The sequence below is a fragment of the Erinaceus europaeus genome, chromosome 10, assembly GCF_950295315.1.
Source record: "Erinaceus europaeus chromosome 10, mEriEur2.1, whole genome shotgun sequence".
NCBI lineage: Eukaryota > Metazoa > Chordata > Mammalia > Eulipotyphla > Erinaceidae > Erinaceus > Erinaceus europaeus.
Genome location: NC_080171.1, coordinates 24,059,958 through 24,087,908, shown reverse-complemented (window position 1 = coordinate 24,087,908; position 27,951 = coordinate 24,059,958). Strand labels below are relative to the sequence as shown.

The following is a 27,951-nucleotide window of genomic DNA, read 5'->3' as shown; positions in this document are numbered from 1 at the left end:
GGGTTTAAACGACAGGAATATATATTTGATCATAAAACACAAGCATGATCACATACATGTGCATTTCATTTTGTCAATACAAGATTCCATGGTGCTTAACTGAAATTAATTTCTTGAGCGGTTAAATGTAATACACACTACTTGTGCTGGCTTACCAGATTTGTGCTTCTTGTGTTTTGCTTTCTTTTTGATGATCAATAGCTTATTCTGGATCTCAGGTTTGTAAGACTTGAATGCAAGAGAATGAAGACTTTCACGCTTTCTCTGTAAGTTTTCATTCAAAACATCTTTCAATTTCTTTTTTTTCTTTTTCTTCTTTTTTGCTCGCATTTTAGTTAGCTTGAGCTTCTTGTGGCTTTGCAGTGACTGCTCTAGTAGAAAATCTCTGACAACTCTGTGGCAGTTAATTTCTGAGTGATCGTTGTGACTTCCATTTACATGTATCTGGCAAGATTTTAGAGCATTTTCTTTCAATGGATTGGGTTCAGGCTTTAATCTGGAAACATCAATTTTTTCTTGATTTTCTATAAATCTTATTTCACCTGGACTGAGAGGCTCACCAAAGTCAGTAACTTCCCCTGGACTCACTGGTTTTCCTAAATTTTCTTTACAACAATCAACTTTTTTGATTTCACAGGGCCTGCAAATTCTAATTTCACAGTTGGATTTTACTTCCATTTCAACAGAGATATCATGATTATCCAAGTTAACTTTAGTAGGGCAGCAAGCTGGGTCAAAATTCATTTCCTGCTCTTTCTTGAAGGAATAGGACAGGCCTTCTCTACTACACTTATGTTCTCCATTACTTGTGTTAATGTAGTCACACTTCAACTTTTCCAGTTTAATCCGAGGTACTCTTTGTATTTTAATGGGTGGAATTGGAAATTCTGGGGCCTGAAAAGGTCTTTGTTTATAAATCCGTACATCAGCACCACAGAACTGTGGAAAATGTACATACGCATTCTCCAAATAATCATAGCCAAGGATAACTTCCCTGCATTCATGAATAGGCTGTCCAAGTACAGCATCTTGAACTTCTTTTTGTGTTTCATACACAAAGTCACAAAGACCCTTAAGGAGCCACACTTTTTGGTAGAAAGGTAGTTCATGAAAAGGTTTTTCTTCCAATGGGTTAACTTCTCCGAGAACTTTAAAAAACTGAGGACACAGCCCAAGCTTTTCAGCACAATTAACAGGATTTTCGGTCTGTCCTACAGCAGTGTACCACTGTTGCACTTTCTGTCTTAATGCTGCTTCCCAGGTCCTGTAAGGCAAAGTAGGTCTTCGATGTAAGGTAGGTCTGCGATGGGGGGGACTTAACAGAGAAGTCATTATTTTGGATAGAAAAGTATTACACTGAGGCATCAGCAGACAACGTTCCAATTCATAAAAGACTATTTCTGGCAAATTTAGAATTTGCTGGGCTAAACAAAGGAAATGCCCAATAGCTGGAATTTCCCACATGGTTTCCATACATGTAGGAGCTGCTTGTGCTAGAAGTTTTCTTTCCCATTCTTCTATTTCCTTTTGACTAGCTTCTTCTGCTTCTTTTCTTTCCTGCTCCCGAAGTCTAAAGAAAATTTAACAAGATACACTATTATTACTTAGATAACAGGACACCAAGATATAAATACAAGTTATCTATCTTCAATCAATATAACAACATACTGTTTTTCAGTATAAGTACAAACTGTCATCCTATTAGATGTTTTTTTTTTTACCTAAATAAAATAGTGCATATATAGGGAGTTAGGTGGTAGCACAGAGAGTTAAGTGCAGGTGGCGCAAAGCTCAAGGACTGGTGTAAGGATCCCAGTTCAAGCCCCCGGCTCCCCACCTGCAAGGGATTCATTTCACAGGCAGTGAAGCAGGTCTGCAGGTGTCTGTCTTTCTTTCCCCTCCTCTCTCCATTTCTCTCTGTCCTATCCAACAACAACAGCAATAACTACAACAATAAAATAACAAGGGCAACAAAAGGGAATAAATAAATATAAAAAAATTAAAAAATAGTGCATATATAACCTTGAGTTTTGCTGATGGATGATTATTACTGACATTATTACCACACAAAATTCTTCATCTTACACTATGAATCTACTCCAAATAAATGAAACAAATTTAAAGTTTAATATATTTAAAAATGTTCATTAACTACAGTTTTATCTTATTAAGTAAAACAAAACTGTAAAGTCACACTACACAAGTGGGAAAGTAATTTACTATATTGCACAGGCTAAAAAATTAAAAGGAGGGGCTGTGTAATGGTACACTCAGTAAACACCTTGCCATTTGTACACATTCTCCCAGTCCCTACCCCAGCCCAATCTACAAGGGTGAAGCTTTATGAATGGTGAAGTAATGCTGCATGTGTCTCTCTCCCTCCCCCTTCCCTGTCAATTTCTCTCTCTAAAAAAACAAACAAACAAACAAAAAAAACTTCAATTGAAAAAGAAAAAAGCACAAAAGAGGTAGATTCACTGTGCAGGCACTGAGTCTCAACCAAATTGTTTATATAAAAATAATGGAACACAAAATAGTACTATATATAAACAGCAATAATGAAAATGTACTCACTGAATGAGGAGACAGTAGTATCTCCTCAGCCCAACTGTGTTAAAATATTAAATTAATATTAAAATATGCTCAATATTAAATTACAGTCTTTAAATTTTTTATTTATTATTTATTATTTTTTATTTATTATTTATTATTTTATTTATTAATGGATAAAGACAGAGAGAACTTAAAAGAACCATCCAACTCTTAGGCATTTATCCAAACAACACTCAAATACTAATTTGAACGGAGATAAGCACTCCTATGTTTATAGCTGCCTTGTTCACAATAGCCAAAGAGTGGAAGCAGCCTAAATGCTCTTCAACAAATGACTGGCTAAAGAAGTTATGTGGTGGGGTAGTGCAGTAGCGCAGCGGGTTAAGCACACGTGGTGCAAAGTGTAAAGACCGGCATAAGGATCCCGGTTTGAAGGGTCACTTCATGGGAGGTGAAGCAGGTCTGCAGGTGTCTATCTTTTTCTCCCCGTCTTCCCCTCTTCTCTCCATTTCTCTCTGTCCTACCCAACAACAACAACAGCAATAACAAAGACAATAATAACCACAACAATGATACAACAAGGGCAACAAAAAAAGGAAAAAAAAAAGAGAAGTTATGTGGTATATACTCCAAGGAATACTACTCTGCAATAAAAAAGATGATACTGTGTTCTGTGGGACAAATAGACCCATTCAAAGAGATCTGTGTTCACCTATGTTCACAGCAATACAATTCTCAATAGTCCAAACTGGAAGCAACCTAGAGGAGTGGCTAAAAAAGCTGTGGTATATATACACAATAGAGTATCACTCAGTTGCTAAAAATGTTCAAGTCATATCAGTCTTATTTTGGATGTACTTGAAGGAATCATGTTAAGAAAATAAAAAGAAAGAAAGAAGGAAGAAAGGCGAGAGAGAGAGAGAGAGAGAGAGAGAGAGAGAGAGAAAGAAAGAAATAACGAAAAGAAGGAAGGGAGGAAGGAAGGGAGGGAGGGAGGGAGGGAGGGAGGGAGAAAAGTACCAGGTGAGCTCACTTTACAGGTGGAACTTAAGAAATCAGGGAAGAAAAGGAAAACACAAAGTTAAACTTGGACTGGGTTTGGTGTATTGTACCAAAGCAAAGGACTTTGGAGAAGGAAGAGAAGGAATGAACTGGGTGGGGTTTGAGGTTCTGCTGCAAAATAATGGACAGGGACATAAGTTTGGGGTTAACAGTGCTTTGCAGATACCTATCACAGAGAAATAAGAAATTTTACCTGTATGCCAATAACTGTACTGTAAACTATTGTGCTTCCAATAAAAGAAAGAAAAAATGTAAATATTATTAACTCAGTAGTAAAAGAAAACACATCAAGTTAAAAAAGGGCTATCTGGGGCTGGGTGGTGGTGCACATGGTTGAACACACATATTACAATGCTCAAGGACCTAAGTTTGAGCCCCTGGTCACCATATGCAGGGGGAAAGCTTTGCAAGTGGTGAAGCAGTGTTGCAGGTATCTCTGTCTCTCTCCCTCTGTGTCTCCCCTTCCCCACTCAATTTCTGGCTATCTGTATCCAATAAATAAATAAAGATAATAAAAAATTTAAAAGGGTTATCTTATAATTATGTAAACCATCATTAATAAAAATGTTAAAGGCAATTTAAAAAAAAATATTAAAAAGGCAGAGAACCTGAACAGGCATTTCTCAGAAGGAATTATGCACATGAATAATAAGCAATGAAAAGATGCTATTATCCACTAGAAAAAATGTAAATCAGGCAGGGGTAGATAACATAATGGTTATGCAAAGAGACTCTATGCCTGAGGCTCCAAAGTTTCAGGTTCAATCTTCAATTCCCTGCACTACCATAAGCCAGAGTTGGATCAATGCTCTGGTAAAAAAAAAAAAAAAAAGTAAATCAAAACCACAATAAAGATAACAGATTAAGAATCACTGAGATGATAGTATTTGATAAGAAAACAAATACTTGAAGTTGGAGAAATTAGAACGATCACACTGTAAATGGTATAGACTACTTTGAAAACCTAAGTTACTCAAATTAAAGTTACCATAATTCAACAATTCTATGTTTAAGCATATACCCAAGAGAAAACATGTTGATATAAAAACCTGTACATGAATGTTCATAGAAACACTATAAAAACCTGTAAATGAATGTTCATAGTAACACAACTCATAATAAGAGCTGAAACACCCTACATATTTAATTACTGACAGGCTGCAATATAGTGAAACCTTGAAAACATAGCATTAAGATGAAACAAGCCATCTATAACATACCATATTTTATGACTTCACTTCTATGAAATGCTCAGAAATCTACTGAGACAGAAATATCTGTTGTTTCCCAGGACTGCAGTGAATGGCTATTATTACTGGGGACAGGGTTTTATTTGGGAGGTCATATAAATGTTCTAAAACTGACTATAAGATGACAATTATGTGGATATACTAAAAGTAAATAAATTGTAATATTTTCCACAGGTAAGCTGCAGTTGAATGATCTATATTTTAATAAAGCTATATAAAAGTTAAAGCAAAGTTGAAATTTAAATAACAAATTAGTGGAAATATAATAATTTATCTCACTTGACTCAAGAGTGAGAAGTTGTACTCTAGAAAAGATGTATAAAACATTGAGATGTGACTAATTCTTGGACTCTAAATGAAAACTAACGTATGATGTCTGATAGTGTTAATTTTCTATATGATTATATTTGTAATCTACCAAGAAACATAGCATACTATTTTGTTTGTAGATATGTGAGAAATATCTAGATACTTCTTTTTTATCCTGTCATCACTGGCTGTCACAGTTCTAGGCTGACTTTTTCAGATAGAGAGACATTTCAAGGCCCTGGTCCCTACCTGTGTGGGGAGGAGGGAGCTTCAGAAGCATCGGAGCAGTGCTACAGGTATCTATCTCTCTGTCTCACCTTATATATGCCCACTAAAGGAATTCCCAGGTGCGCTAGCCCACCATACCCTAGATATTTATTTTATTACAGAACATGCCCACTCTCATATTTTTAGCCAAGCCACACATAATAGCATTCCTATAATGAATACATTAAAAATAAATAAATAAATAAATAAAAACCTGTCTGCACCAAAGCAAAGGACCTGGGGAGGGAGGGGGAGAGAGGCTAGGAAGAAACTCTTGAGGGCCTATTACATAATGAAATTGGATGCATATGTCAGTGATTGCACTGTAAAGCATTAATCCCCGTAGTAAAATAGACTTACAAGTAAATAACTGCCATCTGTGATTTGATGTTTAAATATATTAATTAGATTAGTATATTCAATGTTTGATATTTTAAATAAAGTTCTTTTTTTTTTTTTTTCAAATGTGCTTAAAGTCTTGAGTTTTAATTTTCTATTGACTGGCAGTAGTGGTGATTGGCTTCCCCAATAAACTGATAGTGGCGGTAATCTGGCTTTCCTCAATACAAAGCTGGTATTCTAAAAGTCCATACAATTAGAAAGAGAATGTACTAGAAACAACAGCTCTTTTCCCTATTTCCACCTAGAGGATCAAGGAAAACAGTCTTTAAAAAACATGTATTAACAGGGCCCAGACGACATCAGGTTAAGTGTACACATTACAGTGCATATACTTCCTACCTGTAGGGGGAAAGAGAGCTTCACAAGTGGTGAAGCAGGGCTACAGGTGTCTTGTTTTTTTCCCTCCCTATCTCCTTTCCCCTCTCAACTTCTGCCTCTTTCCAATAAGTAAATAAAAACATATATATTGATAATCAAGCACCGTTTCTCTTATCTGAGAGAGAAGAGGAAAAAAGGAAGAACATTCAGACACAGTAACCAGACTAGGTGTGATTCAGGAAGTGAAGGCAGGACTGTAGAAAAAAATGGGCAAAAAAAGATATAGTGATAGATATAAAGTCAACCTATATCTGTGACCTTGAAAAAACTACTGCAATTTCCAGTGGAGGTGAAAAAGGTGTGGAAGTATACCTCTATTATCTTATAATTTGGTAAATCAACATTAAATAACCAATAAAAATATTGACCTTTATTGAGAAAATGCTGTTTTTATAAGATTGTTGTCAAAGGGGTATTATGTCACATCTCCCCAAAATTTGTGACAGCACACCTCAACCAACATCTTTAAAGTGTCACTTCCTTCCACCACTGTGCACTAAACTCTAAGTCTCTTTTAACTTCTTCCCACATCTCCCCCTTTAGTATCTATGGATCTACTGAAATATTCCATAGGTTTATTAATGTTTCACTTTGTACTGTCCTTTGGCTTTTTAGACCCCACCTTTCAGTAAGGTCATCCAGTGTTTGTCTTTCTCTTCCAGGCTTAAGTCAATTAACATGATCTCCTCTATATCCATGTGTGTTGCAGCAAAGACGAGATTTCATCTTTTCTTACAGCTGAGTAGTATATACAGTGTGTGTGTCTCACAAATTCCTTAACCATTCTTCTGTCATTGGACACATGGACTGTTCCCCAATTTTGGCTACTACATGTATTGTTGCAATTAACATAGGCAAGTATACAGCTCTTTGGAGAGGAAATACCAGATTGTATGGTAGGGTCTAACTTTAAATTTTCTAAGGAATCTCTATACTGTTTTCAAGAAAAATAGAGGGGTAGATTAAAAAAAGTCATTTCTAATGTTTTTAAGTATATGCTAAATCTAGTGTGGGTTTCTTAACCTCATTCACATGGCAAAAAAAAAATAAGCTAAAATATTAACTAATTTTGGTCTTTGGTAAACCTAAATGTAAAAAATTTTAGGGTATTTACTAAAATAAACTACAGTATTCAAATTAGTAGAAATGAAAACATGGGAGGAGAAACAGTTAAGTAGCTGAAGTTACAAGTACTATTTTGAAGGTAATTTATAGGCTGAAAAATATATTTAGAGAAGAAATACTGAAAATCAAACAAATAATTGGTATGGGGTCAGGTGGTGGCACACTTGGTTAAGTGCACACATTACAAATAGCTAGTAATTAAAAAATAAGTTATGGCAGGGTAGACAGCTTAATAGTTATGTAAAGAGACACTTGTGCCTGAGGCTCCAAAGTCCCAGGGTCAATCCCCACACCACAATAAACTACAGCTGAGCAGCACTCTGGTAAACAAACAAAAGCAAAGCAAAGCAAAACAAAGTAAAACAAAACAAAATGCTAGGGGAAAAAAATCAACTAACACACTCAAAGCTGAGAAGACAGCTATAATCAGTGAAGTAGACAACAAATATACAACAGAAAACCCATCAAGTTTGTTCTTTCATAAATTGTTGACAAAATCGAACCAGTGAGCAAAGACTATGAACCCAAAATGAAAATAAACATGGCTTTTAGTTCTAAGTATTATGTGCAAATTTATATAGAGATAAATTAAATGAAATAACTTTTAGGAAAGACAAATCAATAAAACCGACACACAAAAAATAAAAATTCAAATGATTCTTTAATATATATATATATTTTTAATTTAATTTTATTTTAATGAGAGAGAGATAAAGAGAAAAACCAAAGAACTACTCAGCTGTGGCATATGGTGGTGACTGAACCTGGGACCTTGGAACCTCAGGCATGAGAGTCTTTTGCATAACCACTATTATGCTGTCTCCCCAGCCCCAAATTCAAATACTCCTGTATTTATTATAGAAACTACATAGAATGGGATTTTTTACATACAAATCTTAAAAGAGTCCTAAAGCCTTTAACCATAAGAAATTATTAGAAAAATTCCAGCTAGTAAAATTTTTAGAAACAAAATACAAATTGACATTAAAAGTAGACAATTAAAATAGTGACAAATTATCAGAATATGAAGATTTGCCAAAAGTAAAATGATATTCTAGAGTAATATATATGTATATATATGCAGAAAAAGACACAGCAGATAAGTTAAAGTTAAACATTTCAAAGAATTCAATACAAAGAAAGAGTATAAGAGCTATAAAGATTAGGATGAGTGTTGGTACACCTGGTTAAATACATGATTATTAGCAGGCACAAGGACCCAAGTTCAAGTTCCCACTCCCCACCTGTAAGGGGGAAGCTTCCTAAGTGGTGAAACAATACTGCAGGAGTCTGTCTGTCTCTCTCCTCCATTCCCTTTCTTTCTCAATTTCTCTCTGTCCTATCAAATGAAAAATAAAGTTAGAAATATTTTTTAAAAATAGCGAATGAGAAATGAGATGTATATTAACCAGGTATTCAAAAAAAAAAAAAAGAGGAGCTATACAGATCATTGAAAGATAGATTAAAATGTTAGCAACTGGAACTCCAGAGAATAATACATAAGAGGAGAGTAGTGATGATGGCAATATTTCAAGAGATAATGCCTGGAAATTGGTAGATATCAATCTCAATTTAATTAACCCAAGAAAATAAACACATTAAAAAACCTTCACTGGGGAGAGGGGAGTGTCAGGTGATGGCACAGAATGCACATTTGATCATGGCCTAGAACCTCGGTTAAGTGCCTATTCCGATCAGCACTGGGGAAGCTTCATGAATGCTGGAGGAATTTGAAAGAATTCTTTGTCTCTCACACTCTAGCAAAAATGAAAGAAAAAAGTGGCCACTGATTGGAACTGTGTAGAGTCCCAGTGATAATCTTGGTGGCAAAACAACAAAAAAACCCCTTGTGGCCTAGAGGTGGTTTATTGACAGAGTATTGAACTCACAAGTATGAAGTCCTGAGTTCAGTTCCCAGCCTTCTCTCCTTCTCTCCCTCACAAAGTGACACAGAGACACATGGGGGGGGGGTTAAGAAGAAGAAGGAGAAGGAGGAAGAGGAGGAGTAGGAGGGAGGGGAAGGCAGACAAAGTCACATTTGGGCACATCACACACTAAAAGAATGTCTTACAAGCAGTGTGAGGGGGCATGACAGATTACATTTCAAAAATAACAAGAACATTTGAGATATTTTTCAGTAGTAATAGAATAAAACTGTAGTTGATGAGGAAAAATTAGTCACTTTTCAGTTAGTTTAAAAAAAAATGACTCTTAACTAAAATAAAAAAGCTCTAAGTTATTTCTTGTTTCCACTGTATTCTCTCACCTAAACAACAAAAAAATGCCAAAAATAAGGTAATAGTTTTCAACAGTCTAAATAGCAACTATAGAAGAACAGCAACCTTTTGGGGGAAAAAGTGGGTACAGCATTTGCAGCTTATTCCTTGAGACTTTCTGGTTAGCAGGGAGGAAAACTCTAAGACAGCCCAAAAGACTAATTAAGAAGGAGCACAGTGTGCAAGGACTAAGGTTCAAAAATTATATGGCAGGTGCTTCTCTCTATCTCCCTGTTCCTACTTAATTTCTTTGTCTCTATAAAAAAGTCCTCTGTATCTGTAAAAAAAAAATAAAAAAATAAAGTTATATAAGTACATATATGGAGTCAGGAGTTCAAAGACAGATATCATGGCTAGACATTTGGGATGCATTGGATCGACCTTCCCGTGGTGCATCCCGTGAGTACCCATTCATTGGGGAAACTGATGATCCTTCCTAGCCGACTGAATCCACATGGATCCCAGTCACTTTCAAAGCCAGCAACAAGCAGCTTTACATCAGGCTCAACCTGACACTGTTGACTGGCTACGGAAGAAGGGCAAATGCTAGAAGAAGAATGGCTAGACACTGTACAGAAGAGGAAGGAATACTATAAATTGATAGAACCAAATAATAATGTGCATAGTATCTGCCTGAAGTAGTCATGCTGATTAGTGTACCCATGTAAGGAAACGATTAAAGGCTAAGTATGGGGGAAGTATTCAAAAGATTAGAAAACATAGTATTAAAAAATAAAAAAGAAATAAAAAAGAAAAGAGTGTTTATTCAGAAAGATCTTGCCTTAGTAAAGAATAATTAGCACTGCTCTGGATCCAAGAAACAAGTTGTAAGTAATCAAAAAAAGATCAGACTGTTTCCAACTAACTTCATTCCAGGAAAAAAAAATCAAGATTAACACAAATACAAAATTTTCCAGCACCCACCAAAACAAATCTCATTATGTTTGGCTTCTGAATCCAAACTAGCAGATATAAAACAAATCAGAGCAATTGGAAAATAGCTTAACTAGTAAAGCATAGGGCTTATGTACATGAGGCTCCCAATTTGGCCCATGGTGCTGTAAGTACTGGAGAGGTGCTCTGGCTTCTATTTCTTATGTGAAGCGTTCTTCCTGGGATCTCATAAGAGATGAATATTAAACAAAATAAGTCTGTGTGACTCTCTTTTAAACATTTTTTTAATTTTTATATTTATTTTCCCTTTTGTTGCCCTTGTTGTTTTTCATTGTTGTTGTAGTTATTATTGTTGTTGTTATTGATGTCATTGTTGTTGCATAGGACAGAGAAATGGAGAGAGGAGGGGAAGACAGAGAGGGGGGAGAGAAAGATGGACACCTGCAGACCTGCTTCACAGCTTGTGAAGCGACTCCCTGCAGGTGGGAAGCCAGGGGCTTGAACTGGGATCCTTATAAGCCAGTCCTTGCGCTTTGCGCCACATGTGCTTAACCGGATCCACTACCGCCCGACTCTCAGTTTTTTTTTTTTTTAATTTAATAAGACAGATATTTGTGTGAGAGAAAGAAAGAAGCCAGAGTACCTGGAACATGCAGTGATGGGTATTTAAGTCCACAGGAAAAAAAGGCTATGTTTTTAATCAATGGTAATAAAGAAACAAAGCAAAGGAATAAGCAACAACAACAAAAATAAGCCTTCAGTCTTCAATTCTAAAACTTAAGTTATTAAGGGGAGTCAAGAGGTAGGTGTCAGTGGGTTCTGAGGGCTGAGAGGGTTCAACAGACTTTGGTGGAGGGATACTGGTACTTTGATGTGAGGGAGGGACTTGCACATTTTGACAAGGTGAGTGAGACACTGTACTTCAAAAAATGTATAGTCCTATAAATCAAGTCTACCTAAAAAATGAATAAAAGAGTACATTTGTAGAATGAAAAGCAGTGATATTAACATAGATAAAATAGAAGAGCTCAAAATTAAGGCCATATAGAGTATGAAACTTCCAGATTACTAGAATGCCAATATATAATACCAAATTGAAAGAAACAACAATATATTTAGATATAATAATTATAATTTAAAAGGTAATAACTTAAAATAATTTAAATAATTATTTAATTTAATTTAAAATAAATTTAAATAATTTAAAAGGTAATAAAGGAGGGTCCGGGTGGTGGCACAGCTGGTTGAGTGCATGTTACAATGTGCAAGGACCTGGGTTCGAGCCTCCGGTCCCCACCTGCAAGGGGGAAAGCTCTGTGAGTGTTGAAGCAAAGCTGCAAGTGTCTCTCTGTCTCTCTCCTCTATTTACTCATCCCTCTTGATTTCTGGCTGTCCCTATCCAATAAATAAATAAATAAAGATGATATTTTTTTTATTTTAAAAAGGTAATAAAGGAAATAGTTAAAAGGTGGCATTTCTATGGTGTAGACTTGAAGTTGGGTTGAAGTAATGCTATTCCTCTCTCTCTCTAATTTAATTTTGAGTCCAGGGTTATCACTGGGGCTTGGTCCCTGCATTATGAATCCACTGCTCCCAGCAGCCATTTTTGCCATTTTATTGGATAGGATAGAGAGAAATTGAGAGGTGAGGGGAAGACAGAGAGGGAGAAAGAAAGACACTTGCAGACCTGTTTCACCGCTTGTGAAGCAATCCCCCTGCAGGCAGGGAGTGGGGGGCTCAAACTGGGATCCTTGTGTGGGTCTTTGCCCTTCGTACTATGTGCACTTAACACGGTGTACCACCGCCCAGCCCGATAATGCTACTTTTTTCACTAGAAATTTTAATACTCATGTGCCTTCTAAATTTTATAAGCTGTGAAACCAAAACAATTCTTAAATCAAACTTTTAAAAGTTGAAGATTAGTGAGTTGGCATGAAAGGGCCTGTGTTCTTCTTCTAGCGTTTGCCCTTCTTCCGTAGCCAGTCAACAGCATCAGGTTGAGCCTGATGTAAAGTTTCGAGACCTCCTTTGAATCTGGAGAGATGGCAGTCGTTGACTATGTGGGTCATAGTCTGTCTGGAGCCGCAGGGGCAGTTCGGGTCGTCCCTGGCTCCCCAGTGATGGAACATAGCGGTGCACCGGCCATGGCCTGTTCGATAGCGATTGAGGAAGGCCCAATCATAACGTGCTAGGTCAAAGCCGGGTTGACGCTTGCAGGGGTCTGTGATGAGGTGTTTGTTCTTTACATCAGCTGACTGCCAACTCTGTTTCCAAGAGTCTGGAACAGAGAAGTTCAGTGTAGGCGTAGGGGACCAGATTGGGTGACGAGACGTCAAGGGTTGGACAGGGCTTGTGTATGTTAGCTTTATAGTTGGTATGCAGCTTAGCATGAAATTGAGTTTCTTTACACTTTATATACAGAGAAGGATAATTCTGTCTTCAAAATTCTGCTATCAATTCCAAGTTCTTTCTCACAAAATACAACTCAAGGTTTTTTTGTTTGTTTATATTATTTTCCCTTTTGTTGCCCTTGTTTTATTGTTGTAGTTATTATTGATGTCGCTGTTGTTAGATAGGACAGAGAGAAATGGAGAGAGGAGGGGAAGACAGAAAGGGGGAGAGATAGACACCTGCAGACCTGCTCACTGCCTGTGAAGCGACTCCCCTGCAGGTGGGGAGCCGGGGGCTCAAACCAGCATCCTTATGCGGGTCCTTGCACTTCCTGTCATGTGTGCTCAACCTGCTGTACTACCGCCTGACTCCCAACAACTCAAGATTTGTTAAAAGTCCAGTAGACGAAAGTATATTGTCAAGCCAGCAAAATAGCTCACTTGGCTAGTGTGCTGCTTTTCCATGTGTGCAATTATGCCTGGCCCCCATCACACTGAAGGATGCTTCACTGCTGTGGTAGCTCTCTTTCTGTCTTCTTGTCTCTGTCTAGAAAAATGTATTTGCTAGATTACTAACCATCATAAAGTGAGTTATTTAGCATGTTGGACATTAAAACTGATGATTGTCAATCTTGTCATTATTCTGTGGAAATGAAAGAATAACAAGTAGTGCTTAGGGAACAAAAGGAAAGGGGAAATACAGGTAGATAAAAACTCAAGGATTTGTTTTTTGTTTGTTGGTGTTTTGCCTCCATGGTTGTGGCGGGGGCTCAGTGTTCTTATCAATTTAGCTGATTTTTTCCTTTTTTTAAAAAAATGTTATTCAGTGGGGGTATAGCATAATGGTTATGCAAAGAGACTTTCATGCCTGAGGCTCTCAAGTCCCAGGTTTAATCCCCCCACACCGCCATAAGCCAGAGATGAGCAGTGCTCTGGTAAAAAAAAAAAAAAAAAAAAAAAAGTTATTCAGTAGGGCAGAAAGAAACTGAGAGGGGTGGGGGAGACAGAGAGGGAGAGAGATAGGTAGATACCTGCATACCTGCAGACCTGTTTCACCACTCATGAAGTGTACCTGCTGCAGTTGGGAAGTGGGGGCTTGAGCCTGGGTCCTTGAACTCAGTACTATGTAAACTTAACCAAGTGTGCCATTGCCCATCCCAAAGAATTTGTTTTTGCTTAAAGTAGTGAATAGCAATCTGAAGCCAATATAGGTTAGTGATATGTAATTTCCGAAATTATTCAATTTATAGATGGGAACACTAGGACATAGAAAGCTGAGAAGATAATTTCCATTGGCTTATACAGTAAGTTAGTGTAAGGTCCAGAAATATGTGGAACTTGTCATTGGCTGGTCAAAATTAGTTTTAATTGACTTATTTTCAAATTTAAAAAAAAAAGAAAATTAGACAACAGTACAATATACATATTCTGTTGGCACTGGAAAAGCCATGATAAAGTTGTGATGATGCCAATAGTGAGCATTACCAGAAATTATCAAGGGTTTTAACTCACACTTCTGTTTCTTATAAACTGTACCTTTCAAGAGAGGATAATGGAGTAGCTTCAGGCCATGAATACTGAAAAGGCACAAGGAAAAGAAAAATCCAGCCCAGTGCAGGTCACAATAAGGCAGAATAATCGTTTAGAAATGGGATGTGAATCTCATGCTTTAGTAGTACAGGAGATGGAAGTTTGCCAAAGAACTCTTAGTGTTAATGTCTACAACTCCTCATTTTTAAAAAAAGTTGTCAAACACTTTGAATTAAAATATAATTGAGAACAGAAGTACCATAAGTTCACTCAGAAGACTGTGTGCTAGGGTCAGGTGGTGGCTCGCCCAGTAGCGTGCACGTTACCACACATGAGAACCTGGGTTCAAGTCCCCAGCCCCAACTTGCAGGAGCAAATTCTATGAACAGTGGAGTAGTGCTGCATCTGTTACACAAGGCCTGAGTTTATTCTCCAGTGTGGCACTAAAAAAACCCTCTACATTATGAAATGCTGAAACCATATTTTTCTCACAACACTTGATTTTAAAAGGTAAGCTTCTGCAGACCAGGCAGTGGTGCACCCAGGAGAATACATGTTACCATGTTCGAAGGACTAGGGTTCAAGCTCCTGGTCCCACTTATAGGGTGGAAGCTTCATGAGCAGTGGAACAATTCTCTCTCTCTCTCTCTCTGAGCATATACATTACCTTGAGCAAGAACCCAGGTTCAAGCCCTGGGCAGGTGTAGATAGCATAATGGTTATGCAAACAGACTCTCATGCCTGAGGCTCCAAAGTCCCAGGTTCAATCCCCTGCACCACCATAAGCCAGAGCTGGGCAGTGCTCTGGTAAAAAAAAAAAAAAAAAAGAGTAATATGCAATATTTTACTTTAGGAAAATCAATATACTATTTTGTCAAATTTCTTTAAAATTTTTCTTTATCTTTTATTTATTTACTTATTTATCAGATAGAGACAGGAATCAAGAGGGAACGGGACAATAGAGAAGGAGAGAGACAGAGAGACACAAACCCTGGTCCTTGTGCACTGTAATATGTGTACTTAGGTTGGAATTGGCGGATGCGATATCATTTGGTATGACTTGAGGGAAGTATGCAGGGAAGTGAGGCCCACCCCAGAGGTTCCAGGATTGGGTGAAACATAAGCTCTGTAGAGGAAGTGGGGGTGTCGTATGCTTTACATTGGCTTGTTCTAGCCCTCCCCCCACCAAGAGAATTAGATCAGGCCTGCTAATTTCGCGGGCCCGCTTGGCCCCGCCCCAAAAGGAACCCCGGGAGAGGGTTCCTGAGTTCGAGAGTGCCAGAGTTCCTGAGTTCCTGAGTTCGACAAGTTCCTGAGTTCCTGAGTTAGACTGAGTTCCTGAGTTCCACTGAGTTCCTGAGTTAGACAGAGTTCCTGAGTTCCTGAGTAAGAGAGAGAGTGCTTGTGCCGCCGCAAAGAGACAGCAGAGTTCTGTTTGGTGATTAGTTTGTCTTAGTTTGTGAATCGTTGTTCCTGAATAAAGAAATACAGCTTCCCTGCACAGCCGTTGTCTCCGCATCTCTGTTCACCACCGTGAAGCAAGCCAGCCAGCCAGAGCCTACAAATTTTAACAACATGGGGGATTCCTGTTGTCTTAGGGTTTAAGAAGACAATAGATAGTTACTGCAATAATCACATTGTTTGGCAATTGGGTTAACTTTGATATTAAACATCTATACAGAATCTGTACACATTTACAAAAGCAGCAAAGAACTAAACAGTTTTCTGAAGAGATACACATGACCCACAGACACATGAAGAAACAAGATTCACTTCACTTATCGTTAAAGAAATGCCAATTAAAAGTACAATGAGATACCATCTCACACCTGAGAGAACAGCTTTCATCAATAAAGCAGGAAATGACAGGTTTTGGCAAGGTTGTGGAGAAAAAGGAACTCTGCTACACTGCTGGTGGGAATGCAAACTAATGCAGCCCCTTTGGAAGACTGAAGAGTCCTTAAACAAATAAAAATGCAATTACCTTATGATTCAGTGAAACCACTCATCACTGATCCAAAGAACACTGAAATGCTAATTCAGAGGGATATATGTATCCCTATGTTTAAAGATGCATTATTCACAATAGCCAAAGAGTAGAAGCAGCTTAAAAATGCTTATCAACAGATGACTGGCTAAAGAAATTATGGCATATATAATATTCCATGAACTACTACTCTGCAGTTAAAAAGATATTGTGTCCTTTGGGACAAAATGGATGGAACTGGAGGTGATTATGCTTAGCAAAATAAAGAGATGAAGGACAACTACCTGATGGTATTACTCATACGTGGAATTTAGAGAACTGATACACATGAACTTGGGGGAAAAAAAAGTGAGCAAACTGTTTCTAAGACTTATGAGTGGTTAGCTTGGGTGTTGTGAGGGTGGGTACAGAACTCTGGTGGTGGGTGTAATATAGAACTATGCACTACATTAATCACAATAAATAAATAAACGGTAAAAACGTTTCACCATTCACTTTGTATGTTTTCATATGAAACCTAAATTTTGATGCATGTGAAGTTCCAACTCTCTAGATATTTAAAAGAGGGGAAGAGGGGGCCAGGTGGTGGTGCACTTGGTTAAGCACACACATTACAGAGAGCAAGGATCTGGGTTCAAGCCCCTGGTCCTCACCTGCAGAGAGAAAGCTTCATGAGTGGTGAAGCAGGTCTATAGGTGTCTGTCTCTCTCCTGCTCTATTTTCCCCTTCCCTCATAATTTCTCTGTCTCTATTTAAAATAAATATTTAAAAACTAAAATAAATAAATAAATAAAATAGAAGAGGGAAAGAAGACCACTGTGGCTATGGTAGCAAGAAATAGCTATGAAAAAACTTAAGGTAGGACTAGAAATGTAAGGTGAGGTCAATAGGTGAATGTAGGGTCTTACAAACTGTATCAAGACTTAGTTTTGGATAGAATTGCTGTTTTGAGAATATGGTATGTAATGGGTATTCAAATAGCACCATTAACTCTGCAATTGGAATATTTACTCTTTCTCTGATGTAAACAAACAAAGACTAGGGGTCAGGTGATGGCACACCTGGTTGAGCACACATTATGACGAGCAAGGACCCAGGTTTAAGCCCCCAGCCCCCACCTGCAGGGGGAAAGTTTTGCGAGTGGTGAGGCAGGGCTGCAGATGTCTCTCTCTCTCTCTCCCTCTTCCCTCCTGCTTTCTGGCTACCTCCATCCAATAACAATAATAAATAAATATAAATAATAATAAAGATAATAAAAAAATTTAAAAAGAAGAAAGAAGCAACCATAAAAATTACACCAGTAGGGAGTCAGGCAGTAGCATAGCAGGTTAAACACAGGTGGTACAAAGCGCAAGGACCGGCACAAGGATACCAGTTTGAGCCACCTGCAGGGGAGTCACTTCAAGAGCGGTGAAGCAGGTCTGCAGGTGTCTATCTTTCTCTCCCCTTCTGTCTCCCCTCCTCTCTCAATTTCTCTCTGTCCTATCGAACAACAATGACATCAAAAATAGTAACTACAACAATAAAAAAAGCCAACAAGGGCAACAAAAGGGAATAACGAAATTATTTTTTAAAAAAAAGTAAAAAAAAAGAATTACACCAATAATAGATGACTATATACACTGTAATCTTACAATATTCCGAATCTCCTATTAATCACAAATAAAAAAATATGAAGAGGCAATGAAAGCCTTTTTATTAAAAAAATAAGTGAAAAGAGGTGAGAACTTTCAAACCACTCAATAAACTCAACATTAACCTGATTTTAAAATAAAACAAAGGAGCATGTGTGTGTGTATGTGGGGGGAGGGGGGCTCTAGACCAGTATCTCAGATGAACCTAGATACAAAAGTCCTGGTGTTGGGGCTGGGTGGCAGCACACATTACTGTGCTCAAGGACCCAGGTTCGAGGCACCGATCCCCACCTGCAGGGGGAAGGCTTTGCCCTCTCTATCTCCCCATACCCTCTGGATTTCTGGCTGTCTCTATCCAATAAATAAAGATAATTTAAAAAAATTTAAAAAGGGAGTCGGGCGGTGGCGCAGTGGGTTAAGCGCACGTGGCGCAAAGCGCAGGGACCAGCGTAAGGATCCCGGTTAGAGCCCCCGGCTCCCCACCTGCAGGGGAGTCGCTTCACAGGCGGTGAAGCAGGTCTGCAGGTGTCTATCTTTCTCTCCCCTCTCTCTCTGTCTTCCACTCCTCTCTCCATTTCTCTCTGTCCTATCCAACAACAAAGCAACGTCAACAATGGCAATAATAACCGCAACGAGGCTGCAACAACTAGGGCAACAAAAAGGGGGAAAAATGACCTCCAGGAGAGGTGGATTCATGGTGCAGGCACCAAGCCCAGCAATAACCCTGGAGAAAAAAAAAAAAAAAGTCTGGGGCCGGGGCAGTGGCACACTTGGTTGAGCACATGTTACAGTGTATAAGGACCCAGGTTCAAGCCCCCAGTATCCATCCACCTGCAGATGGAAAACTTTGCCAATGGTAAAGCAGTGCTCTCCCCCTTTCTATCTTTCCTACCCTCTCGATTTCTGGCTGTCTCTATCTAATAAATAAAGATTAAAAAGAAAGTCCTCATCACAATATCAGCAAGATATAGTTAATAGTAAAAACTATAGACCAAATCAAACAGAATTTATTTCAGGAATGAAAAGATGGTTCAACATACACAAATCAATAAATATGCACACCACAACAATAAAAAGGGTACATACATGCAGACAATACATGCAGAAAAATATCAGACAAGATTCATCATCCACTTTTTTTTTTAAATAAAAACTCAACAAAATGGGTAAAATAGGAACTTAAACATAAGGTTATGTATGACCTATCAGCAGCTTCCTTTAAGATCAGGAACAAAGACAGGATGTATCATCTCATCATCACTATAAATTACAGTGTTGGAAGTCTTAGTGAGAAAAATAGCAATATTAAAAGAATCAAGTTGCAAATGAATTCAAGAAATGAAAATTATCATTGTTTGCTGATATAACCACACAGAGAAAATTCTAAAGACTAGTAGCAGACTATTAGAAAAATAAGTACATTGATAGACTACAAAATTAACACACAAAAATGTGTTGCATTTCAATCTGCATATAATGAAGAAGCAGAAAAAGAAATCAGGAAAAAAACCCTATCAAAGAAAATTAAAATACCTTTAAGTAAATTTTACCAAAGAAATAAAAAACCTATTACACACACAAAAAGTGTATGACAATGTTGAGGACAAAATGATGGAAATATAAAGAGATGAAAAGACAGTCTCTGCTCATAGATTAGAAGGATTAACAGTACTATAAAGTGGCTATTTTACTTACAGTAGTACAATGCCCAAGCATTTTATCTGAGGGCATATATGCACCATCATGAATATTGCATCATTGCTTTTAATGGGTATGTGCTAGAAACAATGTAAGTGCCTACTGACTAAAGAATAAATAAAGCATATGTGGTGTAGATAAATGCAATGACATTCTCTTCAGCTATGAAAAAAAAAACAACCTGCCATTCATAAGGTGAATACACCTAGAGATTATGTATAGTTAGTAACATAGGACAAACAGAAAAAGATAAACTGTCTAATTTCATTTACAGGTATAATACAGTGAAAACAGATAAACTGAATAAAACAAAGTTATAAAACTAATCAGTGTTTACTAGAAGGGAAGTGAGAGAGTGAGTAAATCGGGGCTGGGCGTTGGCGCACCTAGTTAAGCACACACATTACAGTGTGCAAGGAGCGGGATTTGAGCCCCTGCCTCCCCCCCCCCCCCGGCAGGGGGAAAGCTTTGCAAGTGGAAAATCAGTGTTGCAGGTGTCTCTCTGTCTCTCTCTCTCTCCCTCTCTACCACCTACTCTCTTAATTTCTGGCTGTCTCTATCAATTAAAATAAAGATAATAAAAAATTTTTAAAAGTGAGTAAATCAAGACAAAGGGGACAAATGTTTAAGAAAAACTGAATTCTTAGTGATAAGGTACTAAAATTAATGTAGTGCATACATATGCTGACTATAAATGATGTACACATAAAACTTATAAAGCTGTAATGCAGTACGAATTAAATAAAAAATGCAAAAGTCTGAGGGAAAGTGACTGGGGTAAAAAGAAGTTCCAAAAGTTGTAAGCTGTTGGGAGAGATGTAGGTAGAAGAAGCTTACTCTCTACACATTAAGGATGCATAATGTTAAATACTTTTATATAAAATAAATACCAAAGCAATTATTTTAGATACATAAACTCCTTGTAACAATTTTAAGATCACAATATTGTGGGTAACATTCTTTTAATTTAATTTTTTAAATTTTTTTTTGGGGGGTAGGACAGAGAAAAATGGAGAGAGGAGGGGAAGACAGAGAGGGGGAGAGAAAGATAGACACATGCAGACCTGCTTCACCACCTGTGAAGCGATTCCCTGGCAGGTGGGGAGCTAGGGGCTCGAACAGGGATCCTTATGCCGGTCCTTGTGCTTTGCACCACGTGTGCTTAACCCGCTGCGCTACCGCCCGACTCCCACATTCTCTATTTTATAACAGCCAAAATTTAAAAATGACCAAAGTGCTTGAAAACAATTGTTAGCTTTTGCTACAATATGGATAGAACTGAAGTGAATCATGTAGAGTAAAACAAGCCTGAAGAAGGCTGAACACTGGAACATCTTGCTCATAGAAGTGATTTTAGAAATAAAGAATTCTGAAGGTGAATCATCAATAGACTGTCATCTGCTGCAGGAGATCCAGGGACTCCAAAGACAAAAGGTAGGATCACTAAGGGGAAATGGGATAAAGGCTCTATGGAGGAATAGGATGATGGTTTGGTAGAAAGTGAGATGGACTGACACTATTTGGGGGAAATAACCCTCATCATAACAACAACAATGCAATTCAAAATTTCCTCAATAAATGGATACTGAAGTTGAGAAAAAATAAAAACTCAGTTCTATAGAAGAGGAAGAGAATAAAATTGCGGAAACCCACTAATAAAGGTAGGATTTCTGTTTACTGGTGATAAGCCCAAAGTTGGAAAATTCTTATTACTAAGCTATAATGTTTACTATAAGCACAGCTATATACAAATAATGTCAAAGGACATAAATTGTGGTGATGTTGTGTATAATACAGCAAATCCTAACAAAGGGATATTTCAAAGTTAACCTAATTGCCAAATAATCTGATTATAGCAATAATTATCTATTGCCTTCTTAAACCCTAAGACAGGAGGGACCTCCCATTTCCTCTATAGAGCCTATATTTCCCCCCGTCCTGGAACCTCTAGGGTGGGGCTCACTTTCTTGCATGCTTCTCTCAATTCATACCAAATGATATTGCATCCGCCGATACCAACCTAATCAATGCAACAAGTACCACCTCAGCATGCTTCACTTCAGACTGTGTCCAGAGACGTCAGTCGTGGAATGTCAACCCTTTAGACTCATTAGTTGGGTGAAACTTTTCCTTTCATAGTATTCTCTAATTCCATTCCAGGTGCTTCACTTCCTAACAAAGACTGACACGGGCACAAAATTTTGATGAAGGGTATGGTGACTTCTACTTAGCATGTATAGGTGTGAAATTATACCTCTGAAAACTTAACATATTGTGAAATTCTGTTAAAACAGTAGTAAAAATAGGAGGGTAGAGATTTTTTTAAATGATTTTATTTATTTATGAGAAAGATAGGAGAGAGAAAGAACCAGACATCACTCTGACACATGTGCTGCCAGGGGTCGAACTCAGGACCCCACGCTTAAGAGTTCAAAACTTTATCACTGCGCCACCTCCTGGACCACAAGAAGGGAGAACATTTCTTGTAACTACTAGCCAAAATCAAGGGGGAAAAAAAATAAGACCTACATAAAAATAAAGAACATTCAGAAAGACTCATAAAATATTCAACTTATTTTCAACCAAGCAAAAATAATTATATGATGAAAGAACAGTTTTTCCAGCAAATAATAAGGGGATGACCATTTATCTATAAAGAAAAGGAAAGTAAAATTTTAGCCCCACATCACATAAACACTAAACAGATCAGAGAAAAATCACCCAACTCTAAGGCATGAGGTCCCAAGCTGAATCCCTGGCATCACATGTACCAGAGTGATGCTCTGGTTCTCTCTCAGATAGCTCATAAATATACAAATTAGTAACTCATTAAAACAATAGAAAACATAAAACCCCCCAAAAATAAAGCTTACAATTTGGGTCAATGGATGGGGAAACTCTTTGAAAAAATCACCATTTCTTAGATTTTTTTTTAAAAAAAAAAAGCACAGGGAGTCAGGCTGTAGCGCAGCGGATTAAGCGCAGGTGGCGCAAAGCACAAGGACCGGCATAAGGACCCCGGTTCGAACCCCGGCTCCCCACCTGCAGGAGAGTCGCTTCACAGGCGGTGAAGCAGGTCTGCAGGTGTCTATCTTTCTCTCCTCCTCTCTGTCTTCCCCTCCTCTCTCCATTTCTCTCTGTCCTATCCAAGAACTACAACAACAATAATAACTACAACAATAAAACAAGGGCAACAAAAGGGAAAAAAAAAAAAGCACAAAGCATTAAGATATTGATAAACTTCTAATCCCTTGCACTACCTTAAGCCAGAGTTGAGCAGTGTGCTCTGGCTTAAAAAAAAAAAAAAAAAAAAATCAACCCACTGCGCTACCACCCCAACAATACCCTGGAGGGGAAAAAAAAAATTAACTTCAAAGTTAAAAATTTGTCTTTCTCAAAAAATAGTGAATGGGCCAATGAAGTTGGCTACTTTGCCATGTGCATGACCCAGGTTTGAGCCAGGCCTCCACTGCACTGAAGGAAGCTTTAGAGCTATGGTTTCTTTCACTCTCTGTGTCTGTCTTTAAAAATGAAAAGGAAAAAACACTGAAAATAAAAAAGCAGGTCACAGACTCAGAGAAAATATTTGCAAAGCACACACATACATGTATACATACATACACATATACCTGACCAAAAAAAAAAAAAACAAACAAACTTGTATCCAGGATATTATGAGAATTCTATAATTCCAAAATAAATGCATCAGAATGACAGATAAGATAATGGTTTCTCCTGGGAATAGTGGAAAAGTACAAGCTATCTTTATTATATCTGTGTTTTAGTTCTTTAAAACTTGCTGGGTAGGATGGTTGAAGAAGTGGTTCACTAGGTAGAGCACATACCTTGTATTCCGAGTCTAGTTTCTAACACAGAATGCTGCATATGTTAGAACAATACTGTAGTATATGTCTCACTCGTAAAATAAATCTTAAAATTTTTTTCTGGGAAGACTAGGGATATGGTTCAGTGGTGAAGGGCATGCTTTTTTTTTTTTTTTTTTCATATATGAAGCCTTAATTTCAGTTCACAACATTAAAAAAGAAAAAAGCTAGGTAGTGAGTGTCCAGTTTTCTAAAAATATGTAGTTTTTTAAAATGATAACCATAACACTATGCCCAAAGAGATAGCTTAATTTATATTATTGCATTAAATTATTAGTCATTCATACATCTAATGGAAAATTTCTCCCTTCATATTTTATTAACCTATATTTATTATATTCAAAATATACATCAAAAGGTGTAAAACTGAGAAATTACTAAGTTATATTTCTAGTTCTACTAGGCACTCTTAGATGCTCCTTTACTACTTCAGATAACTTATTAAAAATAGGAAGCCACTGATCTTTTCCCACACCACAGACTCAATCTCTTCTATTTTCATTCTGGTTCTATCATTTTACAAAGATGGCAACTGTTCAGGAACACAAATTCTAGAGTGAAGTCACTTGATTCTTGGTTTAACCTTGATATTACTACTCAAAACCTGATCCTGAAAAAGTTACAGACTGAGTTTTGGATATATTAATACATATACAGGTACTTAGAGCTGAATCGGACAACTGTGTTCAGTAAATGTTAACCATTATGTTCTGCCATCATCTTACTGCTACTACGATTACAATGACTTCCTGACTTATCTTTTGTCTTTTCAACTGCTCCCATTATACCAAGAAATGTACGAAGTTCTACTGATTATTCACAGAACAATTTTTTTTTTCCTCCAGGGTTACTGCTGGGCTCGGTGCCTGCACCATGAATCCACCGCTCCTGGAGGCCATTTTTCCCCCTTTTTGTTGCCCTAGTTGTTGCAGCCTCGTTGTGGTTATTATTGCCATTGTTGACGTTGCTTTGTTGTTGGATAGGACAGAGAGAAATGGAGAGAGGAGTGGAAGACAGAGAGAGAGGGGAGAGAAAGATAGACACCTGCAGACCTGCTTCACCGCCTGTGAAGCGACTCCCCTGCAGGTGGGGAGCCGGGGGCTCGAACCGGGATCCTTACGCTGGTCCCTGCGCTTTGCGCCACGTGCGCTTAACCCACTGCGCCACCGCCCGACTCCCTCACAGAACAATTTTATCACTCTATTTCTGGTGCCCAGAAGTGGCAGTCGAGACTACTATAACCTTCTTCCTATAAGCCTTCCTTTTCTTCAATATATTTTTAAAAATATTTATTCCCTTTTGTTGCCCTTGTTATTTTATTGTTGTTATTGATGTCGTTGTTGGATAGGACAGAGAAATGGAGAGAGGAGGGGAAGACGGGGAGAGTAAGATAGACACCTGCAGACCTGCTTCACTGCCTGTGAAGTGACTCCCCTGCAGACAGGGAGCCAGGGACTTGAACAGGGATCCTTACGCAGGTCCTTGTGCTTTGCGCCATGTGCGCTTAACCCACTGCACTACTGCCCGACTCCCTCTTCAATATTTCTTTACTATTCTTTCCTTAAAATTTTTTTTATTATCTTTGAGATGCCAGAAATGGAGAGGAAAGGGGATATAGACAGGGAGAGAGACAGAGAAACACCTGCAGCACTGCTTCACCACTTGTGAAGCTTTCCTCCTGCAGGTGGGGGTTGGAGGCTTCAATTTAGTACCTGTGCACTGTAATATGTGTGCTCAGCCAGGTGTGCCACCACCTAGCCCCTTCAGTATTTCTTTTCTTCAGTATTATATATGAATGTCAGATTATCTTTATTCCTTCCTATATCAGAAATACCAAACAGTGGATTGCCAATTAACTACTATAAAAAGTACATTACAGTACAGCCAGGCAGTGGTGCAGCAGGTTAAAAAAATCTATAGGTATCTATCTTTCTCTCCCCTCTGTCTTCCCCTCCTCTCTCGATTTCTCTCTGTCCTGTCCAACAACAATGACAGCAGTAACAACAATGATAAACAACAAAGGGCACAAAAAAGAAAAAAATTAAGTTTTTTTTTTAAAAAAAAGTACATTACATTGCAATATGTTTAAAAACAGAAATTAATTTGTAGTATAAATACCAATAAAAGGTATTTATTAAAAGAAAAATATGGTGGAAAGGCTGGCAAGCTAGCTTAGGTCAACCTGCCACACTCGAGGCATCAGAGACCACAGATTCAATCCCAGCACCAGCTATGCCAGAGCTGAGCAGTGGTCTGCGTGCACGTGCACTTACTCTTTCTCTCTTTCATTCTCTCTCACAGTAAATAATTTTTTTTAATATGGTATAGAAATTCTGAAGGTTGAGTTTTAACTCTACAAATAGCAACCAAATTTATTATAATGAGAGGACCAATGACAAATTGTAAATTAGTTTCTACTAGCATTAAGAGCTCCCTAATAAGTCAGTAATCATTCCTAAAAGAAATGATATCTGATTAAGAACAAAAATAATTTTTAAAAATTTGTTGAGTGGTCACATACCTCTCTAAGCCCTGGGCTGTTTTGTTAAATAAAACATTATGTAAGTATTATCCATCTAAGCTCTCAGATCCTAGAGGTTAACACTAAATATGGGGGCTTGTCAGTGGCACACTCAGTTAAGTGCACATAGTACCAAATGCAAGGACACACACAATTATCTGTGTTCAAGCCCCTGCTCTCCACCTGCAGGGGGATGCTTCACAAGTGGTGAAGCAGGTTTGCAGGGGTATATCTTTCCCTCTCCCTTGCCATCCAGCTCTCCCCTCTCAATTTCTCTCTGTTCTATTCAATAAAATAGAAAAACAACAACAACAAAAAAAAGGCTGTCAGAAGTAGTGGCTTTATAGTGCTGGCAACAAGCGCCAGTAATGGTACTGGAGACAAACAAACAACAATAATAATAATTTTTTAAAAAACAGTATTCTTTCCTGATGAGTTCAGGGTAAGCACAGTTTTCTGGAAAAATTAATAGCAGTGTTGGAACTGACGCCTATATAATCTCTGGTGTTTCTCCCAATGTGATTCTTTTTTTAGATAAAGATAGAGAGAAATTGAGAGGGAGGAGAAAGAGAGTAAGAGAGAAAAAGATGTGTACAGCACCGCCTCACTATTTACAAAACTTCTTCCCTGCAGGTAAGGATGAGGAGCTGGAACCCAGATTCTTATTTGCTATAACATGGGCACTATACCAGCTGTACCACTCACTACCTGGCCTCTAGATTCTATTCTAATGTTATATAATGGCATATGAAATAAATTTGAGATTTATGATTCATTTGAGAATACTTCTAGAAATCTAGAAAGTATTCTGAAATCTTTTATTAAAATTAGCCTTTACAGCTTCAAGGTAGTCTGGTTTAAATTTTCAAGAAAATATTTCATTATGAATTCATATTGTGCTGACAATGCATTTTATAACACTATTTAAAAAGAAAAAAAAAAGGCCCAGAAATTTGATAGGGGCACACAAAAATTACATAGCTACTCTTTGAAAAGTAGTTCCTAGAAATTTGAACAATATGAAACTTAATTGTTTTAACATTTACCTTTTTTCTTCTTTTGCTCTCAGCTGTTCTTCCTGTCTCAACACTTGAACCATTACAGATTCAAAAACTCCACTTGTCAAGCCTGCCAAACTTCGTGGTGTTGACCGACGCCTTGTTGAAGTGCATGCAGTTCCCTTCTCATCCTCCAATCCATAATAGCCTCTAGATGTAACTGCTATCGTTGTCTTTTCTCTCAAGTGCCTTGGAGAAGAATAAGTCAATTCACAAGGTCAAATCTTCTAGGCAAGCAATAACCCCCCTCTAACCAGCACCGTAAGAGTCCCTTTTGTTAACTACATTTGAAAAAAGTATTCAGGTAAACCTTACTGATCTATTCTCCAGATTTTAATCACCCTTACATAAAACTCTCTCTACTTATATTAAATTAGTCTGAGTTTGCCTACATTGAAAAAAAAAATAAAACTGAAGCACTTAAAATATTAGCATTCTACCACTTCAAGTAAAAGTAGTTTATTGCCTGCAAGATTTAATGTAGCTTATCTTTGTACCTCTTCATAGGTTACATTCTATGCTTAACAATTAGGAATATACAATACAAAAGCATCTCAGAGAAAATTTAGGATACATTAATTAACTATGAAGATATTATAAATAAATGATGCATTACAATACATAATTTTAAGTTTTAAGTACCAATATGCAATTGAAATTTAGGAACTCTCTGCCTAAACTATAAAATCTAGGAGGCTGTCTCTATGATTTTCTGGAGTGTACTATCAGTAAC

At 37.6% G+C, this 27,951-nt stretch overlaps 1 protein-coding gene across 5 annotated transcripts in view; it reads right to left on the bottom strand.

Moving 5' to 3' along the window:
- BRD10 (bromodomain containing 10) overlaps nucleotides 1–27,951 on the bottom strand; it is a 105,583-nt gene that overhangs the window by 57,236 nt on the left and 20,396 nt on the right. For 4 of the 5 annotated variants that reach the window (XM_060199297.1, XM_060199298.1, XM_007536078.3 and 1 more), the window contains exons 2-3: nucleotides 27,207–27,407; nucleotides 156–1,570 (exon numbers count right to left, since the gene is read on the bottom strand). In XM_060199297.1, the coding sequence (XP_060055280.1) occupies nucleotides 156–1,570; nucleotides 27,207–27,407 (1,616 nt within the window). The remainder of the gene's footprint in view (nucleotides 1–155; nucleotides 1,571–27,206; nucleotides 27,408–27,951) is intronic. The other variant, XM_060199300.1, reaches the window with a different exon arrangement.